The sequence below is a fragment of the Molothrus ater genome, chromosome 2, assembly GCF_012460135.2.
Source record: "Molothrus ater isolate BHLD 08-10-18 breed brown headed cowbird chromosome 2, BPBGC_Mater_1.1, whole genome shotgun sequence".
Classification (NCBI taxonomy): domain Eukaryota; kingdom Metazoa; phylum Chordata; class Aves; order Passeriformes; family Icteridae; genus Molothrus; species Molothrus ater.
In genome coordinates, this window is record NC_050479.2 from 90,282,551 (window position 1) to 90,307,479 (window position 24,929).

General features: G+C 41.9%; 1 protein-coding gene across 1 annotated transcript; it reads left to right on the forward strand.

Moving 5' to 3' along the window:
* The first annotated feature begins 65 nt into the window (after positions 1-65).
* Positions 66-24,149, forward strand: GDAP2 (ganglioside induced differentiation associated protein 2). The gene is made up of 14 exons (XM_036389505.2): positions 66-159; positions 1,682-1,928; positions 3,486-3,625; positions 7,522-7,675; positions 9,598-9,686; positions 11,576-11,652; positions 12,673-12,832; positions 14,300-14,450; positions 15,369-15,445; positions 16,091-16,167; positions 16,730-16,869; positions 17,477-17,531; positions 22,312-22,455; positions 23,376-24,149. Exons 2-14 carry the CDS (start codon positions 1,753-1,755, stop codon positions 23,421-23,423), a joined length of 1,488 nt encoding a protein of 495 aa, XP_036245398.1. The 5' UTR covers positions 66-159; positions 1,682-1,752; the 3' UTR covers positions 23,424-24,149.
* The last annotated feature ends 780 nt before the right edge of the window (positions 24,150-24,929 follow it).

The window sequence follows — 24,929 nt, forward strand, 5'->3', positions numbered from 1 at the left end:
GTCAGAGCGGGCGCGGCTGCGAGCGCGGCCCCGAGCCCCGCCCGGGAAGGGAAGCGGAAGCGCGGCGGACGCGGAGCTGCCCTGGGTGATGTCGCTAGACCGGCGCCGACCGGGACCGTCTGTCCGGGCGGGGCTGGCGGCGGCTCTGCGGCTGTGCCCGTGAGTGCGGTGCGGTGCTGGGGCACAGCCCGGCCTGCGCTGGGCGGGAGCCGGGCGGGGGGCGATGGATGCCGGGCGGAGCGCGGTGCCGGAATCCCGGCTGCCAGCCTTGGGGCGGGAGAGGCAGGAGAGGCAGGCTCTCCTCTCGGTACGGGCACGGCACTGCCTCCCGGGCACTGGGGCCGCGGCCCCCGCTCGCAGCGCTCTGTGCCCCGCTCCGAGCCCGACAATCCCTCGGGGCCGCCTCCGCCCTGGGAGGGCCCGGCAGCGATCGCGGGGGAGACACCCCGGAGAGCTGCACGCCCCGCTTCTCCTTCCTCTCGCTGCCATAGCCAGACCCCTGGGGTTGGCTGTTCAGCAGTGGGAAGATGCTGTTGTACATGAGCTCCCGGCTGGGGCCAGTGTAGCCGCGCTTACCTTCCCTTTCGCTCTCCTTGCCTTTTCTCTCAGCGAAAATTATACTTAGATGCTCTTGCGGCTATCTCTGTCCTCGTGTCAGCCTTTATTAGCCCTCAATGTGAGCTTGTTTTGTTCTGTTGTGTTGTTTTCCCCGGGCTAATGAATGTACTTAGTAAGTCGCGTTTCACAATTTCTCCTTGTGGGCGCGATCGTTTTTAAATTATTGTCAATTACGAACCTGTAAAAGGAGTTAAATAGTGGGTGTGTATGTGGCAGGCTAAGTTACTTACGTGGGTATGTTTGCGCTAGTTTGATTCACTAGTGCAGCTCAGTAGTCACTATGGGAATGTAGGAGCCAAAGCGTTACCTGCTGGCAGCTGAAAAGTGATACTGCACGTTTGAGCCTTCATCTCGAGTGTCATCTCAACATCAGTCAGGTGGCAGAGTTCCGTCTTAAAATGTGCTGGGCCAGCGTTCACATTTACAGCTTTCCTCTTTCGTGCAAAACTGATTTGGGCAAAGGGGTTTTGTGCCTGAGTGCGTGGCTGTAAGAGCGTGTGACAGTAAATCTTGCGTGCAGCAGTTCAGAACTCACTGCACTGCAAGGGCTGTATTATTCGGGGAGAGGGAGGGATTTTGTTTGCTTGTTTGTAAGGGTTGGGGTTTTGGAGGGTTAGGGGCATTGTGGTTTGGGAAGCTCTGTATTTTTTCTTTTTCACATAAGTATTTACCAGTATCTCTGAAAGGATAGATTATACATTCCCTGCTACAAATTTGCTTTGAGTGTAGATAAAGAAATAACTCTTTTCAGAAAGACTGAGTTCCTCTCTGCACTTGGAAATTTGTCCTTGCAATTTCCAAAATGCAAGATCACAAGTCAGTTGGATCAATATAGTAGAGAATGTGTTTTCATCTTGAATTGTTGGAAGAGGTTTGTCTCACTGTGAGTATCTGCATGGCCTTATTGCATGCAGGTAACAAAAGAGGGAGTGTTTGAGTGAGAAATCTGTTTTTCTTTTGTCTGCTGCTGTTATTACATTGCAGTCTTGTGAAAGGTCTCTGTGGGACAATTACTTTTAGTGAACAGCTGGTGACCTGGTTTGATTTTTTTTTTTCTTTAAAGCACCTGGAAAACTCCAGTGAAAATTGGAGTGTGACAAGTTAGCAGAGGAAGGGAGTTGCTGTTTCCATTCCATGGATCCCTTGGGTGCTCCTTCCCAGTTTGTGGATGTTGATAGTCTGCCAGGCTGGAGTGATGCCTATGAGGCCAAGCAGCTGGATTGTCACCAAAGTCCTGTTGAAAAAGCTCAAGTTGATGTTAGATCACCTTTTCCATACAGGAAAGACATCAATGAAAAAATAATCTTGTGGTAAGTTCGCTGTGGCTCTCATGTGTCAGTCATCACTTCTTCATTTACTGCAGGATCCATATCTTCGTGTAATCATTACTGCTGTAGAATAAAACTTCTAAATCCTCTTTTCTTGAATCAAACATTACAGATCTGAGAATAACATGATGTTTTTGTTCACGGTAACTTTTAAAGTGTGGGATTTTGCTCATAGGTTGTGCTCATAGACAGTCCTTGATGCAGCAGACTGGAGCTGTACTTCCTACTGTGATACTGTATGCTTAGTATCAAAATCTAGTTGGGCACTTGAATATGAGGTTTTTATTTAAAAAAAAAATACGTTTGCTGTTTAGTACCTTTTTTTCTGTATTTGCTAGTGTTATTCTGATTTCACATTTCTGTTTTAACTCAGTATTTCTTTTCTGTGATTCTCGTGGCTTGCTTTTGGCTCTTCCTACCCCTCCTTGCTCCATTCTGTGTTTTATCTCCACGACTTTCTTCCAAAATCTATTGATAAAGTACAGTATGCTGTACTTATTCCATCAGTGTTTCTTTCCTGTAACTCAGATACTTGAGGCTTCTCTTTAGATGAATAACTCTTAACTTAATCAGTGTGAAGGGAGAAGGATTTCTCAGGGATGCAGATTCAGGAATGAGCCTGAACCTCTTTCTGGTTAATATATGCAGGAAATGGGACTGTTCATGGATTTCCTGAACTCAATTAAATAAAGAAAGAGAGGAGTAAAACAGAGAGTAAGGAAAGAGAGGAGTAAAAGGTTAAACATCTCTTGTGGCTTGGGCAAATGTATGCAATTTCAACTGTTAGTTTAGTTGCTCCCTGTGCGTGGGAATCTTTATTTCCCTTCCTATGCTCTTTGATCCCAAAATCCCTGATGGCTGTTGCTGTGACAAAAAGCAGGTCAAAGTTCTGCTACTCCGTTGTCTCTTATTCATCTGTGACTTGTTTATCTTCTGCTTGTATGATCTTTGGACAGCAGAATGAACATGATCAACTTGAGGGTTCACAATTTGGGAGCAAAAAGAAGAAAAAAGCTTATCCAGCTGTAGCGTCACTGTAGACCCACAGTGGTCTGAGGAACAGCAGCTGTAAGGTGCCCTGGATAGTCTGTCTGAAAAAAAAAAAAAAAAAGAAGTACATGGAAAAAGTTGTTTAAGTTTTGAAAATAATATTACACAAGGACTGTCTTCTTATCCCCAAGAGAAAATATGAGGGTTTTTGGAAGTGTTAGACTCCATCAGTTTAACAAGCTGCTTTGCATGTTTGCTGCCTGAGCTGCCCTACATACAGCTACAACACTGCCTTTTCTACAAACATCCCTCAGTTACTGCTGGGGCTGGGGCTCTTTAGGGGGCTGAGTTTTGCATGCAGTCTGTCTCCATCAGGGAGAGGCCAGAGATGATTCGGCTTGGTGAGCACGTCAGGGTACACTACGCTGTGTGGGCACTGGAGTCCTGTTAATGCCTTTCCTGGAACTTGGCATTTCCTTGCTTGTCAGCACTGATTTGAGAATATCCTGCTCAGTTGTACATTCAGGCTGCAATAAACTGTTTCCTCAGGAAAGGAGATGTGGCGTTACTGAACTGCACGGCCATCGTAAACACCAGCAATGAGACTCTCACGGATAAGAACCCAGTGTCTGAAAGTATATTCATGCATGCTGGGCCTGACCTGAAGGATGAGCTCCAGAAGCTCAAAGGTAAGTGGCCAGAGACATTTTTATCTTATTGAAATCTCTGTCCTTGCGTAGTACAAAACATCAGGATGGGGGTGCAAATGAAAAAGGTAGAGCTTTGCCCAGCCCCCAACAGCTGATATTAACATGAAAAAAATGGGGGAAACACCTGCCAGTCCAGTCTCTTTTTGCTGCTCATGTTACAGATAATTGAAAGCCTGTGGCAGATATTTTGATTTTTATGAGCCCTTACTTTGTGATACAGTAATTCCCATTGCTATCTGAAGCCACTTTGAGCAGTTAGCTTATCAGAGCTTTTGCTCAAGGGAGCAGTCTCGTACATCTTGAGATTTTATCCTGTTCAGTGTGCATACATAATGAAAGACAGAAACTGAAGTTCACCATTGAAGAAATTAAGTGGATTATGTCATGCACTTTGTGTATCCTGTTTCTTTCAGGATATTTATATACACACAGTCTTTCAGAAAGATATGATAATAATAGATGGATTGATAAAACACTGCATGTCTAAATAAAGTCTTTGTGACTTCTTAAGTTGGTTGGTTCATTTGTCTCTTGTGTACAACGAATGACTTTATTGGAAAGCTACAAGAGCAGCCTTAATGCAAGGCTGTTCTAGAAATTGATGAGGTTTTCCTAGAGTCTTTATTAACAGAGTTTATTGCTGATACTGGGAGATGAATACTCAGCCTTTTTTTTTCATCTAACAGGCACTGGGAATAAGTGTTTCCTTATTTTGTGTGTGACAAACAAAAGTTTATAGTTATCCAAGGTCACACAGAAGTCTAATATGGTTTACAGATAAAAATTCACATCTCTAGGAACTATGGTACTGAACTGAATTTTGAGGTCTCTGTGTGGTACTGCTCACTCTGGATAACAGCTTGGTCTCCTTATATAGTAACAAAATGGATATAGAAGAGCCATATTTCTAATATAAACTCTCAGTAGCTTAAATTGCAATTGAATAGAAGTCCTGTTTCTATAAAATCATCCTTTGCTTGCTTTTTTTGAGTAACCTAGAAATTAAACAGGAGGAAGAGTAGCCATTTTATAACAGAGCAAAAGTTCAGTGTGTGCTGTGGGTGGAAATTAAAATATCATAGGTGCTCTAGAATAGTTAGGACCCCACAATTGTACACCAAAATTCTTCTAAAATACACTTGGGTTTCTTGTGTGGACTGAGAGGTGGGAAGAGAGGAACTGCATTTCAAGGAGTCCTAAAGCCTAAGATCTGTCAGCTCTGTAGGGAGCTGTTGTGCTCAGCTTCTTAAATTCCCTTTTACCCTGCTGAGTTCTGCGTAGTTTTGCATCTTCTACCACAGTGAAAACACTATGTCTTCTCCCTGTAATGCATTCTGCAGGTTCACAACTCCCTGTGAAGACACTTCTCTTTTAATCTTGTGCCAAGAGCTTTATGGAAATCAGTTCTACTGTGACACCCTACTGACATGTTTTGTGGGGGAGGAAAGAGAGGCTGGGTTACAGATTTGGCATTTAAGCACCCATAGTGTATTTGTCACAGTAGCAGAAGTGGATGGAGAGCTTAGTTAAAAATCAGTTTAGGATTCATTTGTCATCTCTGCTTCCTTTTTTCCCCTCTTTCCACTCAGCCTTGACATTTTTTCATTGGAGAATGTGCTGAAAAAGGGAAAATGCATGGTCTGTGTTCTGAAGCTGTAAAATACATTTTCATTTAGGTCTCTCCTGCTTTATTCCTGCTGCTTGGTATAAATTCACATTTCATAGATTCCAAGAAAAATCATGACCTGAAAGCATGTGACATGCTGACTCTTCAAAGGCCTGTGCCTTCTTTAAGGCTCAGCTAACTTGTATGTTCCTGGGAGCAGCATGAGTTTTGGTTAATGAAGAAATACTACAGCCAGGGGCAGGTTTGCAGATGAAGTGCTATTGATAGAAGCTTGCTTATCAATACATGTTGCAGTCTAATAAAGACTTTTTGTGGCACTTATAGCTCTGGTGATGCTTTTTCTCTGCCACACACATGATGTAGACAATTCAGACTTTCCATTTTAAACTTGAGAAAGCTATTCTAAAACCTGAAATCTCATCAGGTAAAAAATAGGATCTTGACTTTGTTCTCAGTTTTGCCACAGACCTTGACTTGTGCAGCTCCCCTCACCTTGTATCTTAAGAGTAATACCTACTGCTCATTTTAGTTTTATAGGTTGTATTGACATCTCCAGGCAGAATGCCTTGGGAAGTATGAAGTGCGATCTGAGTATAGCTAAAGATTACCAATGCTACATCTGCTTCCCTGAATTTATTGATTTCCCTACTGAATTCATGAGTATACCTCAACCAAACTTGCTTCATTCTTTTTTTTCACAAATTTTTCCTACAGGCCTTAGCTTGCTCCTCATTGGTTGTGAGGGGACTGCAGAGGAAGAAAAGTAACTTGATATCTGATAGATTGTTTTGGGTTTGGCTTTCCTTTTTCCATATTGTGCTTATTTAATTGGTCTCTTGAGCTGTGTTAGAGGCTGTGCAGGAATTCAGAAGAGTATGCTTAGTTTTAGTATGGTGTTTTCTTTTTTCTGATTAATCCAGAAGAAGCACAGTGGAGGTCTATAGAAGCTAATGATGTGATTTGTTGGATCAAAAATGTTACAAGATGCTGGCTTCAAGGCGGTGCGTGGTTGCCATTAAAAAGATATGCTTGAAGTTTTGGGTGAGGAAGATTCTCAACCTGGGGTGTCTCTTCCCATAAAATATGCTTTCATGCATGTTGCTAGCTTGCCTGAGCAGTGTGAGGAAGGAGTGGAGTGGGAGAGATGAGCATTAACCTGTTCAGTGGGCAGCTTAAGCCAAGCTGCTGCAGCACTGCTGCCTGAAGGCTGCCTGCAGCTGCTTCTTCTGGCTCATTCCCTGTTGTGGCCACCAGCAACCTATAAGACAATAAGGTTGGAAGCTAATCCAATGAAAATGCTGGTTTTCAGTCAGATCAGAAAGCTGGAGTGCAAGCAGAAGGTTGGAAAACACTTGTCTTTGAGGGTAGGGAAAGAGAGAGGCTAGAAGTACTTCTTCAGCTGTCCAGACCTGGAGTGGACTAGATTTAGGTGAAGAAGGGGAAGTTTAGCAGACTTTTCTTCTGTGTGCTAAAGGAAAACCAGACTTCAAACACAGAATCTGTTCCTAGAGTATGTAACTGGAGAGTGCTGTGAATGGAACAATTACATGGATTGCTCGAACTTCCTTTCCTTGAAACTAGACAACTGGTCTGTCCACAGAGTTTGAGCTGCATGAGGATCATATGTCTGCCTTGTGGACGTGAAGAAACATGCTAAACAAAGCAAGCTACCTCATTCTGAGAGCATAAATTAAACAAATGTATTCTCTATTTAGTTTTAATAGCTTTGCCTGGTTTAAATAAATAAACAATTGATTTATTTAATTAGGGAGACTTGTAGTCATTTTATCCACAAATCAGTCTCCCCAAACCAAGTTGTTAAATTCAGAAGGACTTTTTATTGCTAGCTGTATGGTATACTTGTGCATCTGTTCTCTGCACATTACTAAATCATTTCTTCCTTTGCTCTGTAAGTAGTCTAGTAAGCACTGCAATTAAGACAGAATTTCTAGCAATATCTGGTTAGTCCTTATACACATAGTTTTAAAATTTAAAATTGAGAGGAATTTAGAATTAAAATTTTGAATTTAAATTTTAAAATTGAGAGGAACAAGCACAGTTCTCACTTCCTCAGCCTGACTAGGTGCTAAGCAGCTGGTGTGAGTTCGGATGTTATCCTTAATATTTGATCTCTAGAACACTGACTTCTATGTATGGAGTTGTCTGACTGGAGGAAGACAAGGGCTGGAACACTTGTGCCTTTCTTGCCATGGCATGTACACTCACCCTGCTGTTCTGTTGGTGGCAGGCTGCAGGACAGGCGAGGCCAAGCTGACGAAGGGATTTAACCTGGCAGCGCGTTTCATCATTCACACGGTGGGCCCCAAGTACAAGAGCCGGTACCGCACGGCGGCCGAGAGCTCCCTGTACACCTGCTACCGCAACGTCCTGCAGCTCGCCAAGTAAGCACTGCACTGCACAGCCCACGCTGGGCTCCAGCTGGGACACAGAGCCTGGAAACTCAGCTCTGCACAAAGGTCTCACCTCTGAGAACCTCTTCTCGTGTTTGCTGGGTCTGGTTAAGGACATGAAAACAGGAGTGGCTTCACGGTTTGCTTTGTGCCTTTGGTTATCTCTGCTGTGGTGTAGGGAATATGCACAGAGAGATCTGAGCTGGCTCAAGTCCTGAAATGGAGTAGCTAGAGCTGTGCAGCATTCGGTTCTTCAAAGGAGAAACATTAATAATTGCTTTGGGTTCTGTGCTGGAGCTTGCTCCAGCAGCAGCTCCATGTGTGTCTGCAGCCATGGGGACACACCCACAGGCAGATCTGACTGCTGTGTCTGTGTGTTTGGCTTCTCTGCCCTTGTACAACAGACAGCTAAAATTCTCAGTCAGGCTATAAGGTTACTTCTAAATCTACAGTTGCAGCAGCTAGGTTTGTAGTTTTTTTTTCCCCTCCCATCTGTGGTATTTTCTACTTCCTCTTAACTAACAGGGGTTTTCTTCCTATTTTTCTGTTTTCTGTTCTTCTCCCATGATAGCTGCTGTAGTGGTAGCAGTCACAAAATACACCTGAGCAAGAGCAGTGTCAGAAAGCATACCTAACAATTTTTTAGGGTTGGGAAGATCAATTCTTCCAAGGTTGCACTTTGTGTTGCAGTGCAATAGTTGTGGTGGTGTTTGTAGGGGTCCCAGGAGGAGGGAAGAGATGAGAATCTTGACTCCATGTTTCAGAAGGCTGATTTATTATTTTATGATATATATTATATTAAGAGAAAATGATATATTAAAACTATACTAAAAGAATAGAAGAAAGGATTTCATCAGAAGGCTTGCAAGGAAAGGAAAGGAATGGAATGATAATAAAATCTTGTGACTCTCTGACAGTCTGAGACAGCTGGACTGTGATTGGCCGTTAATTAGAAACAACCACATGAGACCAATCACAGATGCACCTGTTGCATTCTACAGCAGCAGATAACCATTGTTTACATTTTGTTCCTGAGGCCTCTCAGCTTCTCAGGAGAAAAAATCCTAAGGAAAGGATTTTTCATAAAATATGTCCGTGACACAATAGTAACTGTTTCAAACTCAAGACTACAGCTATGATTTTTAGCATGTGCCAGTTTTGTTCTGCCTCAGAAGTTACTAGCAAATTCAGGCCTGGACTGAAAATGTTAAAAACTATTTTAAAATTCTTCTGCATGCTGAATGACTTTCAGTCAATCTGTCTTCTAGAGTAACTTTTGATGTTTGTGAAATCGTCTACCATCTCTGAGCTTGCTCAAACTCCTTTCATTACTGTTGGCAACAGCTCTGCTTTACTCTTCTGAAAATATGGCTCAGTGCTGGAAGCATCTTACTGATCTTAAAGTGTGTGTGACTCCATTCTGATGGTTGTCTAATCATACTTAACATGGAGTAAGCCACCTTGGCCTGTGTCCAGACCTCTAACAAAACAAAATCATTGGTCAGGTGAAGAAACAGGAGTGTGTATGTATTGAAGAGCACCTTCTTTTTCCCTCCTTCTCCTTACTGTCAGTCCTAAACAGGAACAAAAGTATTTTGAGCAAGGATTGTAGGAAGTTTGAGGGAAGAACTTAATTCAGGATATGAGGAACTGTAGGAACAACATACCTGAGGTAGAAGGAGAAATCTGAAAACAAGCACCAGAGGAACCAGTGGGGAATAATTAATGGTTCTCTCCTCTATTTAATGAGGGTGTGTGCATCTTGCCAGAGAAGAATCCACCTGCAAAAACCTGAAAGAGGATTACTGCTGCTTAGAGCCAGAGAAGAAATTAATAGTGCTCCCTACTGCCCTGGCAGACTTCTGTTTGCAGCTGGCTGTCTATTCATTTGTCTCTCTTTTTCTGGATTCCAGGGAACAGGCAATGTGCTCCATAGGATTTTGTGTCATTAATACTCTGAAAAGATGCTACCCCTTGGAGGATGCGACCCACATAGCACTGCGTAAGTGTGTTGGAAAACAGCATAAACTGGATGGCAGCAGGTCACTTACCTCTGACAGATTGCTCTTGAAATGGGGAAACCTTTGTTTAGGGCTCTGTGGTTCATTAGAGCCTGTAAAAAGGCAAGGCATACCATGGTAGATCAGAAAGTGAAGATAGAAACAAATTATCCTTTCTCTCAGTAAAGATTCTTGGGATCTCATCAGTAAAGATCCATGGGAATCTGTTCTGGAACTTGCATTTTTCAGTGTATTAATTTATAACCCGGAAAATATGTTAAACATGATGTGAGAGAGTTTGCTGGTAATTAAAGTTTGTTCAGAAGAGCCAAAATGAGGCCTTACTGTTGAATACTTGTAGGCAGACTAGAGCAACAGTGAATTTCATTTGCTGTTTTAGTGTCATCAGCACATCCAAGTGTAAAGTGATATCCTTCCCCCACTGACCCACTCCTACAGGCTTCTGCCTTCACATGCAAAATGATGGGCTGATTATAGGAGCAAAACATTCAAATGATAATTCTTCCATGAAAACAACAGCTTGGGAGGAGCTCAGAACAGCAAGCTGAGTAAGACACAACAAAATTAAGAATGTTTTGCAATCAATCAGTGCTTTGTTCACTCTTTAAAGCTGCAGAGTCAAAAATAGTATAGTAGACAGAAAAGTTTAGGAGGTCAACAAGAATAGAAAAAATCAAGAAATAGTGAAATGAGCTCAAGACTTTTTCAGACTGGAATATACCTGACTTGAGAGGAGTGTGATAGATGTCTGTAAACTCATGAGTGGCATGGAAATGGTGAAAAGAAATCAGCTGTTCACTGTCTCCCAGAATAAGAACCATCAAACCATGCCAGTTCAGAACAAACAAGGGGAAATGGTTCTTATGCTTTATTTGTTTTATGGCAATTCTTACTAAGAAGCATTGCTAAAACTTTTCAAATTGCCTTGCACTCCAGAGGAAACTATATTAAAGAAAAAATGAAGATCACTGAAAACAAATCAGAAAACATCCTAGGCTGAAAATAAAGTATAGAAAAATACTCAAACAAGAGTATTATATACTCTTGTATATACTGGTTCCTACTTTCCCCCATTTCTTCTGGCTTTTCCACATGTTCACATGCATTCAGAACTGTTTGCTGTGAAACTGCACAACTGCATTTGTTGTGTAAAGTAATGTCTCAGGTCGACACGATTACACAGGAATTTGTGTACAGTAGTACACAGGAAGTATTTGAAAATAGCTCCTTTTTTCCCCTCTGCTGTTTCTTGAACTCCCAAAAAAACATTCTCTGTAGATAACTTCTTTTATTGCTGTCTTCTGTTATCTCTGTAGGTCTGTGTGATACTTGATAAAATACTCCCGTACCAACGAATTTGTTTGGACACTTTCTCTCATGATTTACAACTAGAGATTTTGTATATTTTTGGCAGAGGTTTTGTGTTGCTGACCCTGCCTTGAACCAGCTTCTACTGTAACTTGCTTATATTGCTTTGCTGATAACTTCAGGCACAGTGGCTTGTTTTAAGAATGCCTGGTTTTAGCAGTTTGCACAGGACTCTTTAATGTAAGGATTTGGCTTGATTTTTCAAGGCCATTGAATCACATTTCACAGTCTAAGGAATCCTAGTAAGCTAAAATGAGAGAGATTTATTCTCTATTCGTGTCTCTCTCTAAAGTCAGCATCAGGAGAGAGTGGAGATGGAACTTCCAATATGCCAGGCAACCCCTTAAACCACCACTTAATCCAGACTTGCCTACAGCCTGTGGACCTATTTAGTATGAGGAGAGATGTATCTCTCTTCTGCACTCTGAATTCTTCACTTGTAGCTCTGTGTGTAGATTTCTCCTTCTGTTTTGCTAACTACATTTAATCTGCTTCCTTGCAGGCACAGTTAGGAGGTTTCTGGAGGTTCATGGAGAGACTCTGGAGAAGGTGGTATTTGCTGTCTCTGAGCTTGAAGAGGTATCTTGGCATTCATTCTACCAAAATTCCTGGGCATGATTCATCTTCTCTGCACCAGTGAAGCTGGATTTGGATTTTCCCTCCAGATCACATGGACTTTTGGTCTTGCAGCATCCTTCTGCCTCCTTCTTAGCATAGCGTTTTTTCCAGAACTGTTCATGCTCTTAGCAGTCACTATGGACACTTTGAGAATCTTTCTGCTTCTGGCTTCTGAGCTTGCTGAGCTGTGGACAGGGAGCAGTAGGGGAGGTGATAGCATGCAGTTGTGCTGGATGTTATCTGTTAGCCAGAAAGGAAATTCCTCACACAAAATTTCCTCCTTACACAAAGATGTGCTTGAAGAGGGCCATTTCAGCATCCCAACAGATCACCTACAAAGATCTGAGGCACTGCTTGCTGCTTTGTTGGAATAGCAAACTTGACATTTAATGATCTGTGTTCTGAGAGATGCAGGCAGTCTGAATATTGACTTTCCTTGTACATCAAACTTGTTCCTGTGCAGAACACCCACGCTGTGCTCAGGTTCTATGGCATATGGATAAGGAAAATAACTGATTTGTTTGGGGTCATAAAACTGCTAATCAGTTGGAGAGAGCCCATGAAGTAATACATTCTGTAGAGATTTTCACTATTTTCCTTCCTGTGGGGAGGGATTTTCTTGTTTGGCTGGTGCTTTTTCTTTTCTCCCAGGCAGATCACTAAAGGTGATCTATGTAGTGGTACATTTTAACATAAGCAACATTTGCTCAAATCTGTTGTCTGTGCATATTTTAACTTTATTACAAAGATAAAGTATCTGCAATCTACCTGAATCTGTGCAGGTTTTAGCAAAGTCCTCTCAAAGTCATTTGCCAGTGTGGCAAAAAGACCCAAAAAGTTAAGCTTTATCAAGATTACTTGGTGAAGTAGTCCCAGCTCACGGCCCAAATTAACCATTGAGGGAGGCAGTACTTTGCCTCCAAGCTGCTGACAAGTTCCCTGCTACAAGGCAGATCCTTCATGCATTTCTCTTATTTGTAGGCCACTTACCAGAAGTTGCTGCCTCTGTACTTTCCAAGATCATTGGAAGAAGAGGTCCAGTCCTTGCCTTACCTCCCTGCAGACATTGGCAATGCGGAAGGGGAGCCGGTAGTACCAGAGAGGCAGATCAGGATCACTGAAAAGCCAGGTGTTCCAGATGGTGAGTGTGGAACTGGACTTGGGAATAAGTGTCTCTCTGGGAAAGTCAGTGGGAGAAACAGAAAAGGAAGGAGAGAAATGTTTTCCTACCTCATCTCACCTAAGTCAGGTTACAATTATTCCAGTTCTCAAGCTGCCTCATTGGCTTCTTGTGTTCCTCAGCAGTAACTGCAGTAGAGCTGTTCTGCCTTTTCCTTTCTTGGTGGACGAGGTGGGTGGTTCATTCCCTTTGTAATTTTTTTTCCCAAAGTTATTAGGAACTTTGAAGGTGTTCCTTCAGAATCTTGTGCAGCCCCTAACTGAAAAAGGTATTATGGTCAATGTCCTGTCTTGAATTGTATTGATACTGCCGGAATATAGTGCATCCAACTAGTAAATGGGCAATGAAAACTAGCAGAAACTCCCTAAAACATATAAAATGACTAGAGGAGCCCAGAGAACAGTATTTGGAGGTGGCTATCAAAGTTCAGTGAAAGTCTGTTTGTGAGGAGGTTGCCTAGATGTCAGGGTGGAGGTGAGATACAGTGTAGCAAAACAATTTAATATATTAACTGACAGAGCAGACACATTCTGCCTTACTTGTTGAGCAGCGATGTGCAAGTTTTACAGCCTTAAACCATCTAAAGCAGATAACTGGGAATTCATTTCAATTTTCTGCTTTTGCATAGCCAGTTGGGATAAGGCTGAATATTTGATATTTGCTGCTGTGGCTGATCAGTGTGAGGTATTCAACCACTAGCTAATAATTTGTGAAATTACTGGATTTGCGTAGGTAAGAGTGAATTTGAGTAGTGGAGTCCTGCACTCTTGTTCCATTGCTACTATAGCATATAGTGCTGAAAGGGGAAACTGAGTTCCTGTCCAGATTGCCAGAGAGACCGTGCTAGAAGTCTTAGCAACATGCCTGGGTGACATCAATTCGGTGGAGCATTCTGGTATTGTCACCAGGAATTGAGCCTGTGGTCTTCTATTTCATCACCCAGTCACGTTGTAAACAATACTGTAAAAATAGCTACACTCAGATCACTACAGCATTTGTTCAGGAAGTGTCAGTGATACAAGAAATGGGCCCTTTCTACAGTACAGCTTCTAAATTGAATAAAGCTGCAGTATCTGTGCCTCTGCATGCTAATTTTCCCCTTTTGACAAGTAGGATGACTGTAAAAGCTCAAGTAGGATGACTGTAAAGCTGAAGCACTCTCTCCAGGCCTTTTTTTTTGGGAGAGTAAACCCTTTGTTATGCATGATGACTAGGACTTCCCAGTTAGTTTCCAGGCAAACCAACACTTTAAAGGAGTGGTTCTCAATCACTGCTGTGATCTGCCAGTGGTACTGCTGAGGTACCTCGGGGGCTTTGTCTGTAGCAGAATGACTGTGTTGTTTCACTGGGACATGTACCATGTCATCAGCAGCATTGCTGTCCTGTACACAGCCCAAACATTTGATACCATCTTTGTTTCCACTGCAGATGCTTCAGATGAAGAGGGTCTGGAGGCAGATTTGTCTTTCATTGGGTCCCATGCTTTTGCCCGCATGGAGGGGGACGTTGATAAACAGAGGCGCCTCATCCTTCAGGGACAGTTGTCAGAGGCAGCACTGCAGAAACAGCACCAGAGGAAGTGAGAATTTGCTTGTTCATATGAATATTTGTGTTAGTTAGGACCAACTCTTATGAATGATGGTTTTGTTATCTGCAAAGCCTCATCATCCAGCACACAAATACAGGTAAAGCCTGGTGTCACCCTGGATTGATGTAGTAGCCTCTTTGACCTGAAGGGAGAAGGGATGGGGCAGTAGGAGAAAGAGGGAAGCTTGTGATGAGCCCTTTATTACACCCAATGCATCCAGCCAGCTGCCTTACCTGTTTGCCACAAGATGTCACTGTTTTGTCACCACTTTTAGTAGTGGCATCGTCTGCTTTTGGTACTACCCACTTGTTCCTGAGGCTCTGTGCAGATAGCAAAACATTTTTCTTCCATTTGATAAATAAAAGAAGGCTCAGGCTTTCTCCCCCTCCCTGCCCTGGTAACCCTAATGTGCATGATCACTTCTCTAGAAGGTAATTCCATGCTGGAAATCTCTCAAGGCTTGGTGTTGGCTTGTTTTGTCAGATGAGGCACTAAGTTGTTCATGAAACTGGTTGCTGCACAGTTGTGTTCAACATCTAGGCTTCTAAAGGAAATTTTCTTTTTTTTTCGTGTCTTTTAAATACTGACATATTTAAATGGAAAAACCTCTGAGATATTTTCAGCCCAAATGCAATGCCTCTACAGTTACTGGTTGATATATATTAATAATTATTAATTGCCCAAGTGAAAATCATTAGGTGTGTAAGACACTAAGACACTAAATTTTATTTTTTAACACATCTTTCTTTAAAAACTTGATAGTTGCTCCATAGGTCAGAAAACAGCAACATCAGAGAGGGCTCAGTCAGAAAAAGCTTGTTTTGTCCTTCCCTTCCCATATACCTCTTCAGGCTTATACTGCTAATCCAAAGGGGGATTAGATCTGACCAGATGTTTTTGACTTTCTAGTTATAATCGCTGGCTGTGTCAGGCAAGAGCTGAAGACCTCTCTGACATTGCTTCTCTTAAAGCTTTGTACCAGACAGGTAAGTTTGGGGTACTGATGACTGACCTATGTTGTCTTAAAGTAAAACCATTTTCTTTGGACTTGCCTATACAATAGGTCATGCTGAAAGCATAGCTGTGTTTCTGGAGAGAATCTGTTCAGCACTTTGGCTATCTCTTAGGCCTCATGAAAATCCAGAGCTTACCTCTATCTTTGTGTAAATACCAAGGTTGTGTGACACCTTCTGCTCAGTAGCTGCAAATTTCAATTCTTTTATTTGCCTTAGACAAGGTTCTGTGAGCTGCAGGAGGTCCATAAGGCATGCTCTGGAAATCTGCGCATTGGAGTTCAGAGCCTGGTTTCTAGGAAAGATTTTGCTTTGGTGGTATAATTGCAAGTGAAGGGTCTTTTAAAATAAAACCCATGTTATTATTTGATATTTAGGTAACTATAGAGTACACAGGCAACATAAAATTGCAGTCCTTAAGTTTCTCAGATACATGGGGTTTTTGATCAGAATAGGTACTGGTGTAGTGAGAGCAGTAACAAAGCATATTTCCTCTGCTGGAAACCAGATGCATTGCAAAAGTTCTGAGCTGAGGCTCTTTCTCCTTGGTTTGAAAGGGCCCAGCTACAAAACCTGGCATGGCTGAGAGAAGTTTGGACATATTTATTTCTTTTGTAGGTGTAGATAACTGTGGCCGCACTGTGATGGTGGTGGTTGGAAGGAATATCCCTGTGACGTTGATAGACATGGAAAAGGTAAGGCTCTGTAAAACTAGAGTTGTGTAGGTTACATATGAATGTTTTGGATGGAAAAGTCTGATTAGGGTAATTCAGTTTTAATACTAGAAAACATCATTTGTAGGACTTAAGATGTTAACTAGAAAGTTTTTTTATAGGCAGATGAAAATGTATACCCTTAGAGAGCTATGTGTGCACTGGGCTGACACTTTCCAATTAGGCTATTTTTAGAAAAAACAGGTCTAGTATGGACTTCTTTTTCTTCTCAAGAAGAAGGAGTTACCATGTTTCTATAACTGCCAAGATGTGAAGAGTGAAACGTAATGACTTAAATGTAGTTTTTTTCAGGGAAACAGCAAGAATGTATCTCCATCTGTGAGGTCAGATAGACAAAAGACTTCCAAGTTATTACAGTCAGGTTGAAGACTTTGAATGTTGGCCCTGCTTTTGTAGCTGAAATGTAATGCCATCCAGCCTCATGATTCCTGATTTTTAGATGAAATAAGGGAAGTATATTAAGATGTAGTGCAACTGTGAAAGAGTTCTTTGCAAATATAAATTTTGTTTCTTTCTTCCTCAGGCTCTTCTGTATTTCATCCATGTCATGGATCACATTGCAGTGAAGGAATATGTCTTGGTGTACTTCCATACACTCACAAATGATTACAATCAACTAGACTCAAACTTCCTGAAGAAACTCTATGATGTTGTTGATGCCAAGTGAGTGTCAATAGGAAAAGAACATGTTCCAGTCTTCCTCTGTGCTATGCAAATATTTGTTTTTCCCTGTATCTGATTTCCCATTTATTTCTGAGAGAGTTTGGCTGGGACAAAGACCTAAATAACTAACAAAGGCAAGAAGAAGGAAGAGGTGTTTTCTTTCCTTCTCAAGTCCATCTTTTTAACCAGAAGTTCTGTCCTCTGCAGTCTCCCTCTAGAGCTCTTAGGGAGGCACTCTGGTTGTTTTGTCTGTCACAATCCAGAGCTGGAGCTTTTGGAGCCTGGCCTTGCTAAAGTGTGTCGCTGGTTGTGAAAGGAGAGGTTTGGATAACAGTGGCAGTCATAATTTGTCCTTAACTTTCTTTCACTTCCTACTTGAAAGACTGAAGTCTGTGACGTCTTTAACTGAAAAATAACCATTCTGCTTTTTTTTTAAATTTTCTTTTCCCTTTACATTTACTTTTTGGTGTCTGCGCTTACATTAGATCTAACTTTATAAAATTACATCACAGGCACTTAAGAAAAATGGTCTCTTTTGACAGTTAGTTTGTGTAAATTACTTTAGTTAGCATTCACTTTTAAATATTTTTTTCCTTCTCTAAACCAGGTACAAGAGGAACTTGAAGGCATTGTATTTTGTCCATCCAACATTTCGTTCAAAGGTAAGGTAAATCTTCCAAAAGAAAAATGTATCTTGCATGTTGGTGGAGTAGCACCTGTAAGCCTGTAGCATGAGGAACGTGGAGATGTACAGAAGATTCCCAAAATTAGGCACTATCTTCTGGATCCACTGTCAGGACTGGAAATTCATCCCATCTTTGATCTAGCTGCAATCTTCCAACCTTTGTGATGAGCTGAACCCCAGTGCCGTGCGCGCTGTCTGCGCCCTGTGCTCTTACCAGAGAGAGGTGGAAGCTTTGAATCATGTCTCTTTCAAAGGGAAACATCTTGTCATTTTTCCTGCTGGCAGGGTCACAAACCATGACCAAACACTCAGGGAATTCTTTTTTGTGTAGTTCATCTCCTGGCTGTTTCACCTTTTCTTTCACCACAAGAGGTACCACGTGTGTCCTGTGTGTCACTTCAGAGCTGCCCTGGGAAGGGCAGAGAGCAGTCTCAGGCAGCAGTGAGATTAGTCAGGGTTAGAATGGAGAGCAGCAAAGAAAGTTGGGAAGAATGCCTTTGATGGAGTGCAGAAAAAATCCTGTTAATCCATCAGGAGACAAAAAAACTGAACTTGTCATGGACTAAGTTATTACCCTTGGCTGGGATCTGTGTGGGGCAACAGAAGATGGAGCTGGTTCCCTTCTGGACCTCACATCCACTACTCCTACTGCAGCACTATGAGTACTTCAGATTAACTAAGTGGTAGCAGCAGCCCTTCCTAGAATTTTTGTTTGTCCAATTAAAACAGAAATCTGATCCTCCATGTTCACATCAGATTAACCTCTGTGTTTATTCTGCTTTTTGCTGACATTAATCAAATTTGAGAAAATTATATGCCTGGAAAAACACATCTGTTTGCACATGTTCAGCAAAAATTTCTTTGACTGCTAAATTTCCAAAGCATCCTTTCTTTGCCTGTGCACAGCTGGGACACCATGAGACTTGGAGCTTCCTTGTTTTTACGGAGATAAGACTGAGGCTTCCCAGCAGTGTAGGTTCCAGTTTCTGTTAGGTTATTTGTTACTCCCACAGGATACAGATCAGAGGTCTGTGTCCTAGAATGAGAGTTTCCAGCTCTGATGCTCATAAAAATGTAGGAGCTGGCACAGAACATTACTAAGGTCACAGAGTTGAGTGGAAAAGCTGAAGCTAGGAAGTACTAGTGTTTTAGATTCTCAGCAGCACTTCACCCCCCTTCTCTCTTCCCATACATTTCTGTTTAGTTGAGAAATATTTTTCTTGTTGTTGGAGGATGACAGCTCATCCTTACTGGTGTCTATTGCCATCTTGTCTGTCCCTTTGGAAACTGCAGTGGTACTCAACAGATCTGTAGGCAAAGCAGATGGTTGGTGGGAAGCAGGGAGGGTGAGAGACACAGAGTTCTCTAACTTACTGGAAATAGTATTGGTTTGTATCCTATTCTGGCAGCACAGCTGGAGGCAAAAGAGAATGTCTATCCATGTCTTTCTGCCAATCTTTTCTATAACTGGAAGGCAAGCAGGATTGCTTCTGACTGTTGCATGGACCATCAGCTTATGAAACATGATAGGGAATATGCAGCAGAAAGCATGGTTGGTGAAGAAGATGGCTGCTAAGAGGGAATGATTTTTCTCTTCCCTCCTTTTTTTGACTCTTTCAGAGCTCTTCTTCCCGTGGAAGATTGCTAGCTCAAAAGCTTCAAATTTCTTCAAAAATGTTTGGCACATTCATCTTCCTATTTGGATCACTTACTTACTTCCTTTCCTAGAAGTAGTAGGAAATACCCCATGCCTCAAATCCAGGAGGAGGGTCTGTACGTTCATGTGACTTCCCAAACACATCACCCTCATACACAGATCTTAAATGTCTGGTATAAATTGTCCCTTTCACAGCAGGGTTGAATCCTGGCACAGTGGATGGCTGCCATATCTTAGAGTCACTTCTGCTGATTTATGGGCTAAAAGGGATCAAAAGGCTTTTCATCATGTCTTCTGGAAAATCATATGTCCCTAGAAAACCAGCACAGTTCTCCATGTACTTTATGGTGCCAACAATGATTCTTTGTTTGGTTTCTAGGTGTGAAACTGTTGTAAACTGTGTGGTTCTGAGGGTAATGGCCTGTCTAGAATACATGGAGGGAAGGTTCAGCCATTATCCTAAAGCACAGAGTAAATGAAGCAGGATGAGCCACTGTGCACACATTTTGGTTCAGTGCTCCTGCCTTTCCTCATGCTTTGAGTGTTCTTGTGATCTGTGGAGCTGTGCTTGTCATGAAATCACAGTATAAATGTCAGCAGTTCTGTAGGTTGGAGTGGCTCTTGCTGCATGAGCACTTCACTGCCAGGCCTCAGATCAAGGCACCCATGAAGTGCCATCACAAGTTCCTTTGTACTCATGCATGCAAAGTTCCTCCTGCTTGGTCTTTGATGAAGCTGCTGATAGATAAATAAAGGGCTTTTGGAGGCGTTTTCATGTGAATCCTCTCAGCTCCCCTCTTCTGAGAGCTCTCCAAAGAAACTTTCTCAGAGCTTGCATTCTGAACTGAACTATAAATGGCTGGATCTGAAACTGTCTCACCCAGAGTAATTCTGTTTTCATTAATTGGCTGTGAATCAAGAATCTTTCACAGCTGAAACATACCCAAAGACTCAAACTAGATACTCATAATCATCACACTCTTTGTGTTTATCATGAACAATTTTTGGTTTGTTTTTCTGTAATGGTCCTAAAAGCAGTTTCTTGAGATCAGATGCCAGTGGAAAGGTTGCTGCAAATCACTTAGGTTTTCTCTGCACAAGATCCTTCCAATTGGAATAAAATTTCCCAGATTTTAGTAAATTTCTCTTTGAGGTATGCCCAAATTATGAGATTAGAGACATAGCTAATCTGTGTTGCTGGTTTTTTGTGGGAGACATGCCATACATTTAACTGTGGGTTTATAGCCTGGCAGAGTGATTTTGACAGCCTTCTATTTAGATTCAGAATATCAGGACAAGAAAAATGAAGGGAAACTTCAGCAGATGTCTTGATTTTTAACTTTCTTTGGCTGCTCTGGTAAAACTTCCTCTACTTTCAGTGCATTAACAGTTTAATTTAATTTAAAGTTCCATGTCCTGTTACCAGTAAGAAAATAGAGCTGCTCTTGTATTACTGTTTCTGTAACCTGTGATTATCAAGAATAGAGGTAATAGAAAAATTCACCAGAAACATTTCTGCCACTCTCCCTTCTCTCTGTGCTCCTGGGTAATGCCAAGCTGCAGTGGCTTGTATAGTGAGAGGAAGGAGGGGAAAAAGAAAAAACACTTTTCCCAACAGCAGTTTTTGTGATGGCTGCAAAAATATCCCATATTAGGATTTTATACATTAAACATCCACAGCAATTATGTTTAATGAGTGTCATTTATAACACACCTTGAAATCCATGCTACTTTGGTGCAAGACTGAGAAGGTATTTTTCACTCATTAAACTGTCACTTAGTGTCACTCATAAGAGGTCTTGTTAGAACAATATAATGAATAATGGATGCCAGTAAAATCTGTCTCCCTGCTTTCTGCTAACATAAATCTCTAATTTTGCCCTCAAAGTAATGAATTTATTTCAAATGTTCTGTTGTGGTTTTTACCTCCTTTTCTCTTTTTCATTGTTCTTTTCTCATGAAAATAAGCTGTTTTGAGGAGACATTCCAGTTATTCCTGGACAGTTTTTAGGAACTGACTTTCTCTTTAATGTTGTATTCAGACAGATCATTTTTATTGACTTAATCTTAGAGTTTATTTTAAATTCTTGCTTTCCTCAAGGCTTTTCTTGCAGTGTTGCTTCTTTTTTGTTAACTTCTTGCAGTCAAAGCAAAATTATCAAAGAGAATGACAGAATGGTCAAGGTTGTAAAGGACTCTGGAGGTCATCTGCTCTGACCTCTGGCTGAAGAAGACTCAGCAAGAGCTGTTGCACAGGACCATGTGATTGATCCCTACTATGAGCATTTGTGACCTGTAGAACAGGTTTTTTCTTTTCCTTCACTCTGCCAGGAAAAGAATAGAGAAGGAATAAACAATAAGTAATACAGTACTTAATTTTGGAGAAGGTGGATTGAAAAGGTAAAGCTTGCGCAGTCAATAAGCAGGATTAGATTGCTGTCTTACTGGTCTTCAAAACCAAAAATTCCCTATCCTGTTTGTACCCAAAACAGAGAGAGCTGTGACTATTTAAAGTAAAATCTTGTAGAAAAAGTTGATAGGCTTATTCTTGTAGAGTTACATTAATAAGGCTTTGATAAAAAATGTGCTAAAACAAAAGCTCACTCAGACAACCCAAAGCAGGAGGGAGATTTCAGTACAATCTTGGAAAAGCCAAAAGGCTTTCCCTTTCTTCCTTTCTGTCACTCTAATTGGCCTTTCTTTCAAGTGAAGGCTTGAATGTAAAGGGCTGAAAATGCTTCTGACAGAGTCACATAGGTAATTTTCTGAACTGGCTAAACTTGGAGTGAAAACATGCCACTATCCTGATGGGGTTTTGAGGAAAAATAGCAGAATAGCTGCCACTCTAGGACTGGAGAAAGGCACCTTAAGCTGGCATTTGGGGAGGAGTGAGTGTAGAGTCAGAAAACACCAGCTTGAAGCTCTCAAGACACTGCTTGCTAGCAGTTGGTGGTGCATATTTCCTGGCCTTGTTGTGTCATGGCAATGATTTTGGTGTTTCAAGTTCAACTCAAGCCTGTTTCACTGCGGAGTATTACATTGAACTTGAAGGTTTTGAAGGAGCACTTGTTAATTGGTTTTTGTGGGGTTTTATTTTCAGGTCTCAGCATGGTTTTTCACAACCTTTACAGTCTCAGGGCTAAAGGACAAAATCCACTATGTGGAAAGCCTTCAGCAGTTGTTCACAGCCATACCCCCAGAACAGATTGATCTTCCCCCTTTCGTGCTCGAGTACGACGCCAGGGTAAGTGACTGCCTGTGGCCGCCATGAAACTCTGCCCTAAGAGCAGCTCTCTGCTCCCATTCTGCTCTGCAAGTCTTTAAGGGCACTGACTTCCACACCTTAAGAATGGGGAGAAGAAAGAGGGAAGGTTTCTGGAGAGTCTGTGTTGTTCTGTGAGTAATGATTCCCTGAATTTTTTGTCTACATCAGCCCAAGCAGAGGCCTTGGCTAAGAAGGAGGGCTACTTTCCAATTAGAGCAGTAGCAGTCTCCTATGTGCATAAAAGGCAGCCTACCTTTCTTCAGCCAAGAACTGTAACATAACATACTAACAGCCTGTGGACAAGATAAAATTTGTGTTAGCTGCTGTACACCTTATACTGACTGGAAAAAGAAATGGTAGCTGTGTTTCATCTTTGCTGCCCCACATACTAACAATCAAGCAGGAAAAGCAAAAGAAAAAAAAAAACCGGCAGGGAAAAATGGAACAGTAGAAAAGTGTCCTGCCTTTGTGTAAGACCCTCTTCCTCTTCCCTTCTGCACCTCAAGTCTCTAACCAAATGGTGGCACGAACATGGCTTGCATTGGCAAAATCCTTCCAAAGACTATGTGGTGCAAGTCCAAAGGAGTAGCCAGAGCTGTGTGTCTGCATTAGTAGCTGTGTCTGAGTCACTGGCTGTGCCAACAAAGCAGTGTCACTGCTTTGGCTTAATGGCAAAAGTTTAACTTGCACTTCCTGCTTATGCTTAAAACATAGGCAAAAGCAAGGCCTGTGTTTGCTTGTTTAGCAGCACAGTCCTCTCCTGGGTGAGTTGTGGCACTCACTCACCCATGGAAAACAAAGCCTAATACCTAATTATTTCTGCCTCTGTGGCACTATCACTGCATCAAGGTGTATTGGAGAAGACTTCTGTTCAACTGCTTGTTCTGTTCTCATTGCAGGAAAATGGGCCTTACTATTCCTCTTATCCTCCATCCCCTGACTTGTGATCTGCAGTCCTGTGATGCTGCCAGTTCCCCATGGATCCAATGACCTGATGCCTGCCAAAACCTGTGCATTTACCCATGTACAGAATTCAGAGAGAGGGTTTTCCTCCCCCAGCTCTGGTATTTTTTTACTGATGAGATATTTTCAAGCACTCAAGCAATCAGAGAACTTTATGCCACTGTGAACTGTACAACTATTTCAAATATATTTATCCAATGGAAAAGCTGATTTAAAGATCACTAGATGCATTTGTTTGTTTGTTTTGTTGTTATTGCTGCTGTTATTGTTGTTTTTTTTGAAGCTGTTACATTATTTTTCTGAAGAGACTTTCTCTTTTCTGGGAAATCCATCAAAAGCACTTGATCATATTTTTAACTATTACTATTTTCCAGCTCTGTTTGTAATAACCATTTCTGACTGGTCTGTACAAGTATTGTGTTGTACCAGCCTGACGCATCGCTCATCATATGGTCTGTGTTTCACATCTGATTACTTTCCCTTTCTGTTAGTACTGATTACTTTAGTCTTGACCCAACAAAACTATCTGGAATTGGGAATGCCATGTCTGCAGGCTGACAGAGCACTACAGCCAAGCCAACATTACTCCAGGATTTAGTCCCATAAACTGCTAGGAGCCTTGAAAAAGTCCCTGCCAGTTTTCATTGGATGATGTGAAGGACCATGTCAGGATGCCACTACCCTCCCAGTAAGAATAAAACTGAAAAGCATTTGTGGTTTCTTTTCTCTAACTGTATTCATTTATGTTCTCCTTTGCTGTGGCCAGCTATGTTGGTATAAGTGGATGCCATCTGCCTAAACTGGGCTTGGAGGGGATGGGGAAACGGTGGCTCCAACCCCAGCCTCTGGTGGCAGAGATTGTTTTTTGGAGGTATCAGTGTCCCTCTGATTTCCTGTTACACTGACACTCACTGATTTTTGACAGACATGATAAATGCCAGAGAGCTTAGCCACAGGTTACTTGAGGAACTGGAGGTGAGAAGTGTTTCAGGGCTGCCCGTGGAAAGCTAAAAGGGGAGGGAGAAGGCTCCCTTGTAAAACATAATCAGGGATGGCAGACCCAAGAGCATAAGAACTAAATCCTTGGTAGGAAGAATGTCACAACACTACTGAATATGAAAATGATGGTATGATTTTCATTATTTGATTCTAGCTGCTTTCCTGCTCCAACTTGTATCTGCTACTATCTGTTTACCAAAATTGATTTCCACTTCTGCAATAACTACCTTATTTATGCATTAGCAGAAGTCATTGTGAGATATCCTAGAAGGTGGCTATTCATGCCTGTTGAGCTGGTTGGAAATTATACCCCTGTCTTATTTAAAGATACTGTAAACTGATGGGATAAGCAGGGACAAATTCTCTCTTGGTCATGTAATTGCATGTCATGATTTCTGTTTGCAGTCAGAGAGTTTGGAGTGTGGTCTAAGACAGGCCATACTGAGTTCCCTTTCTTTCCCACCTTTGCCTCCTGGCTCAGTGTCATGTTT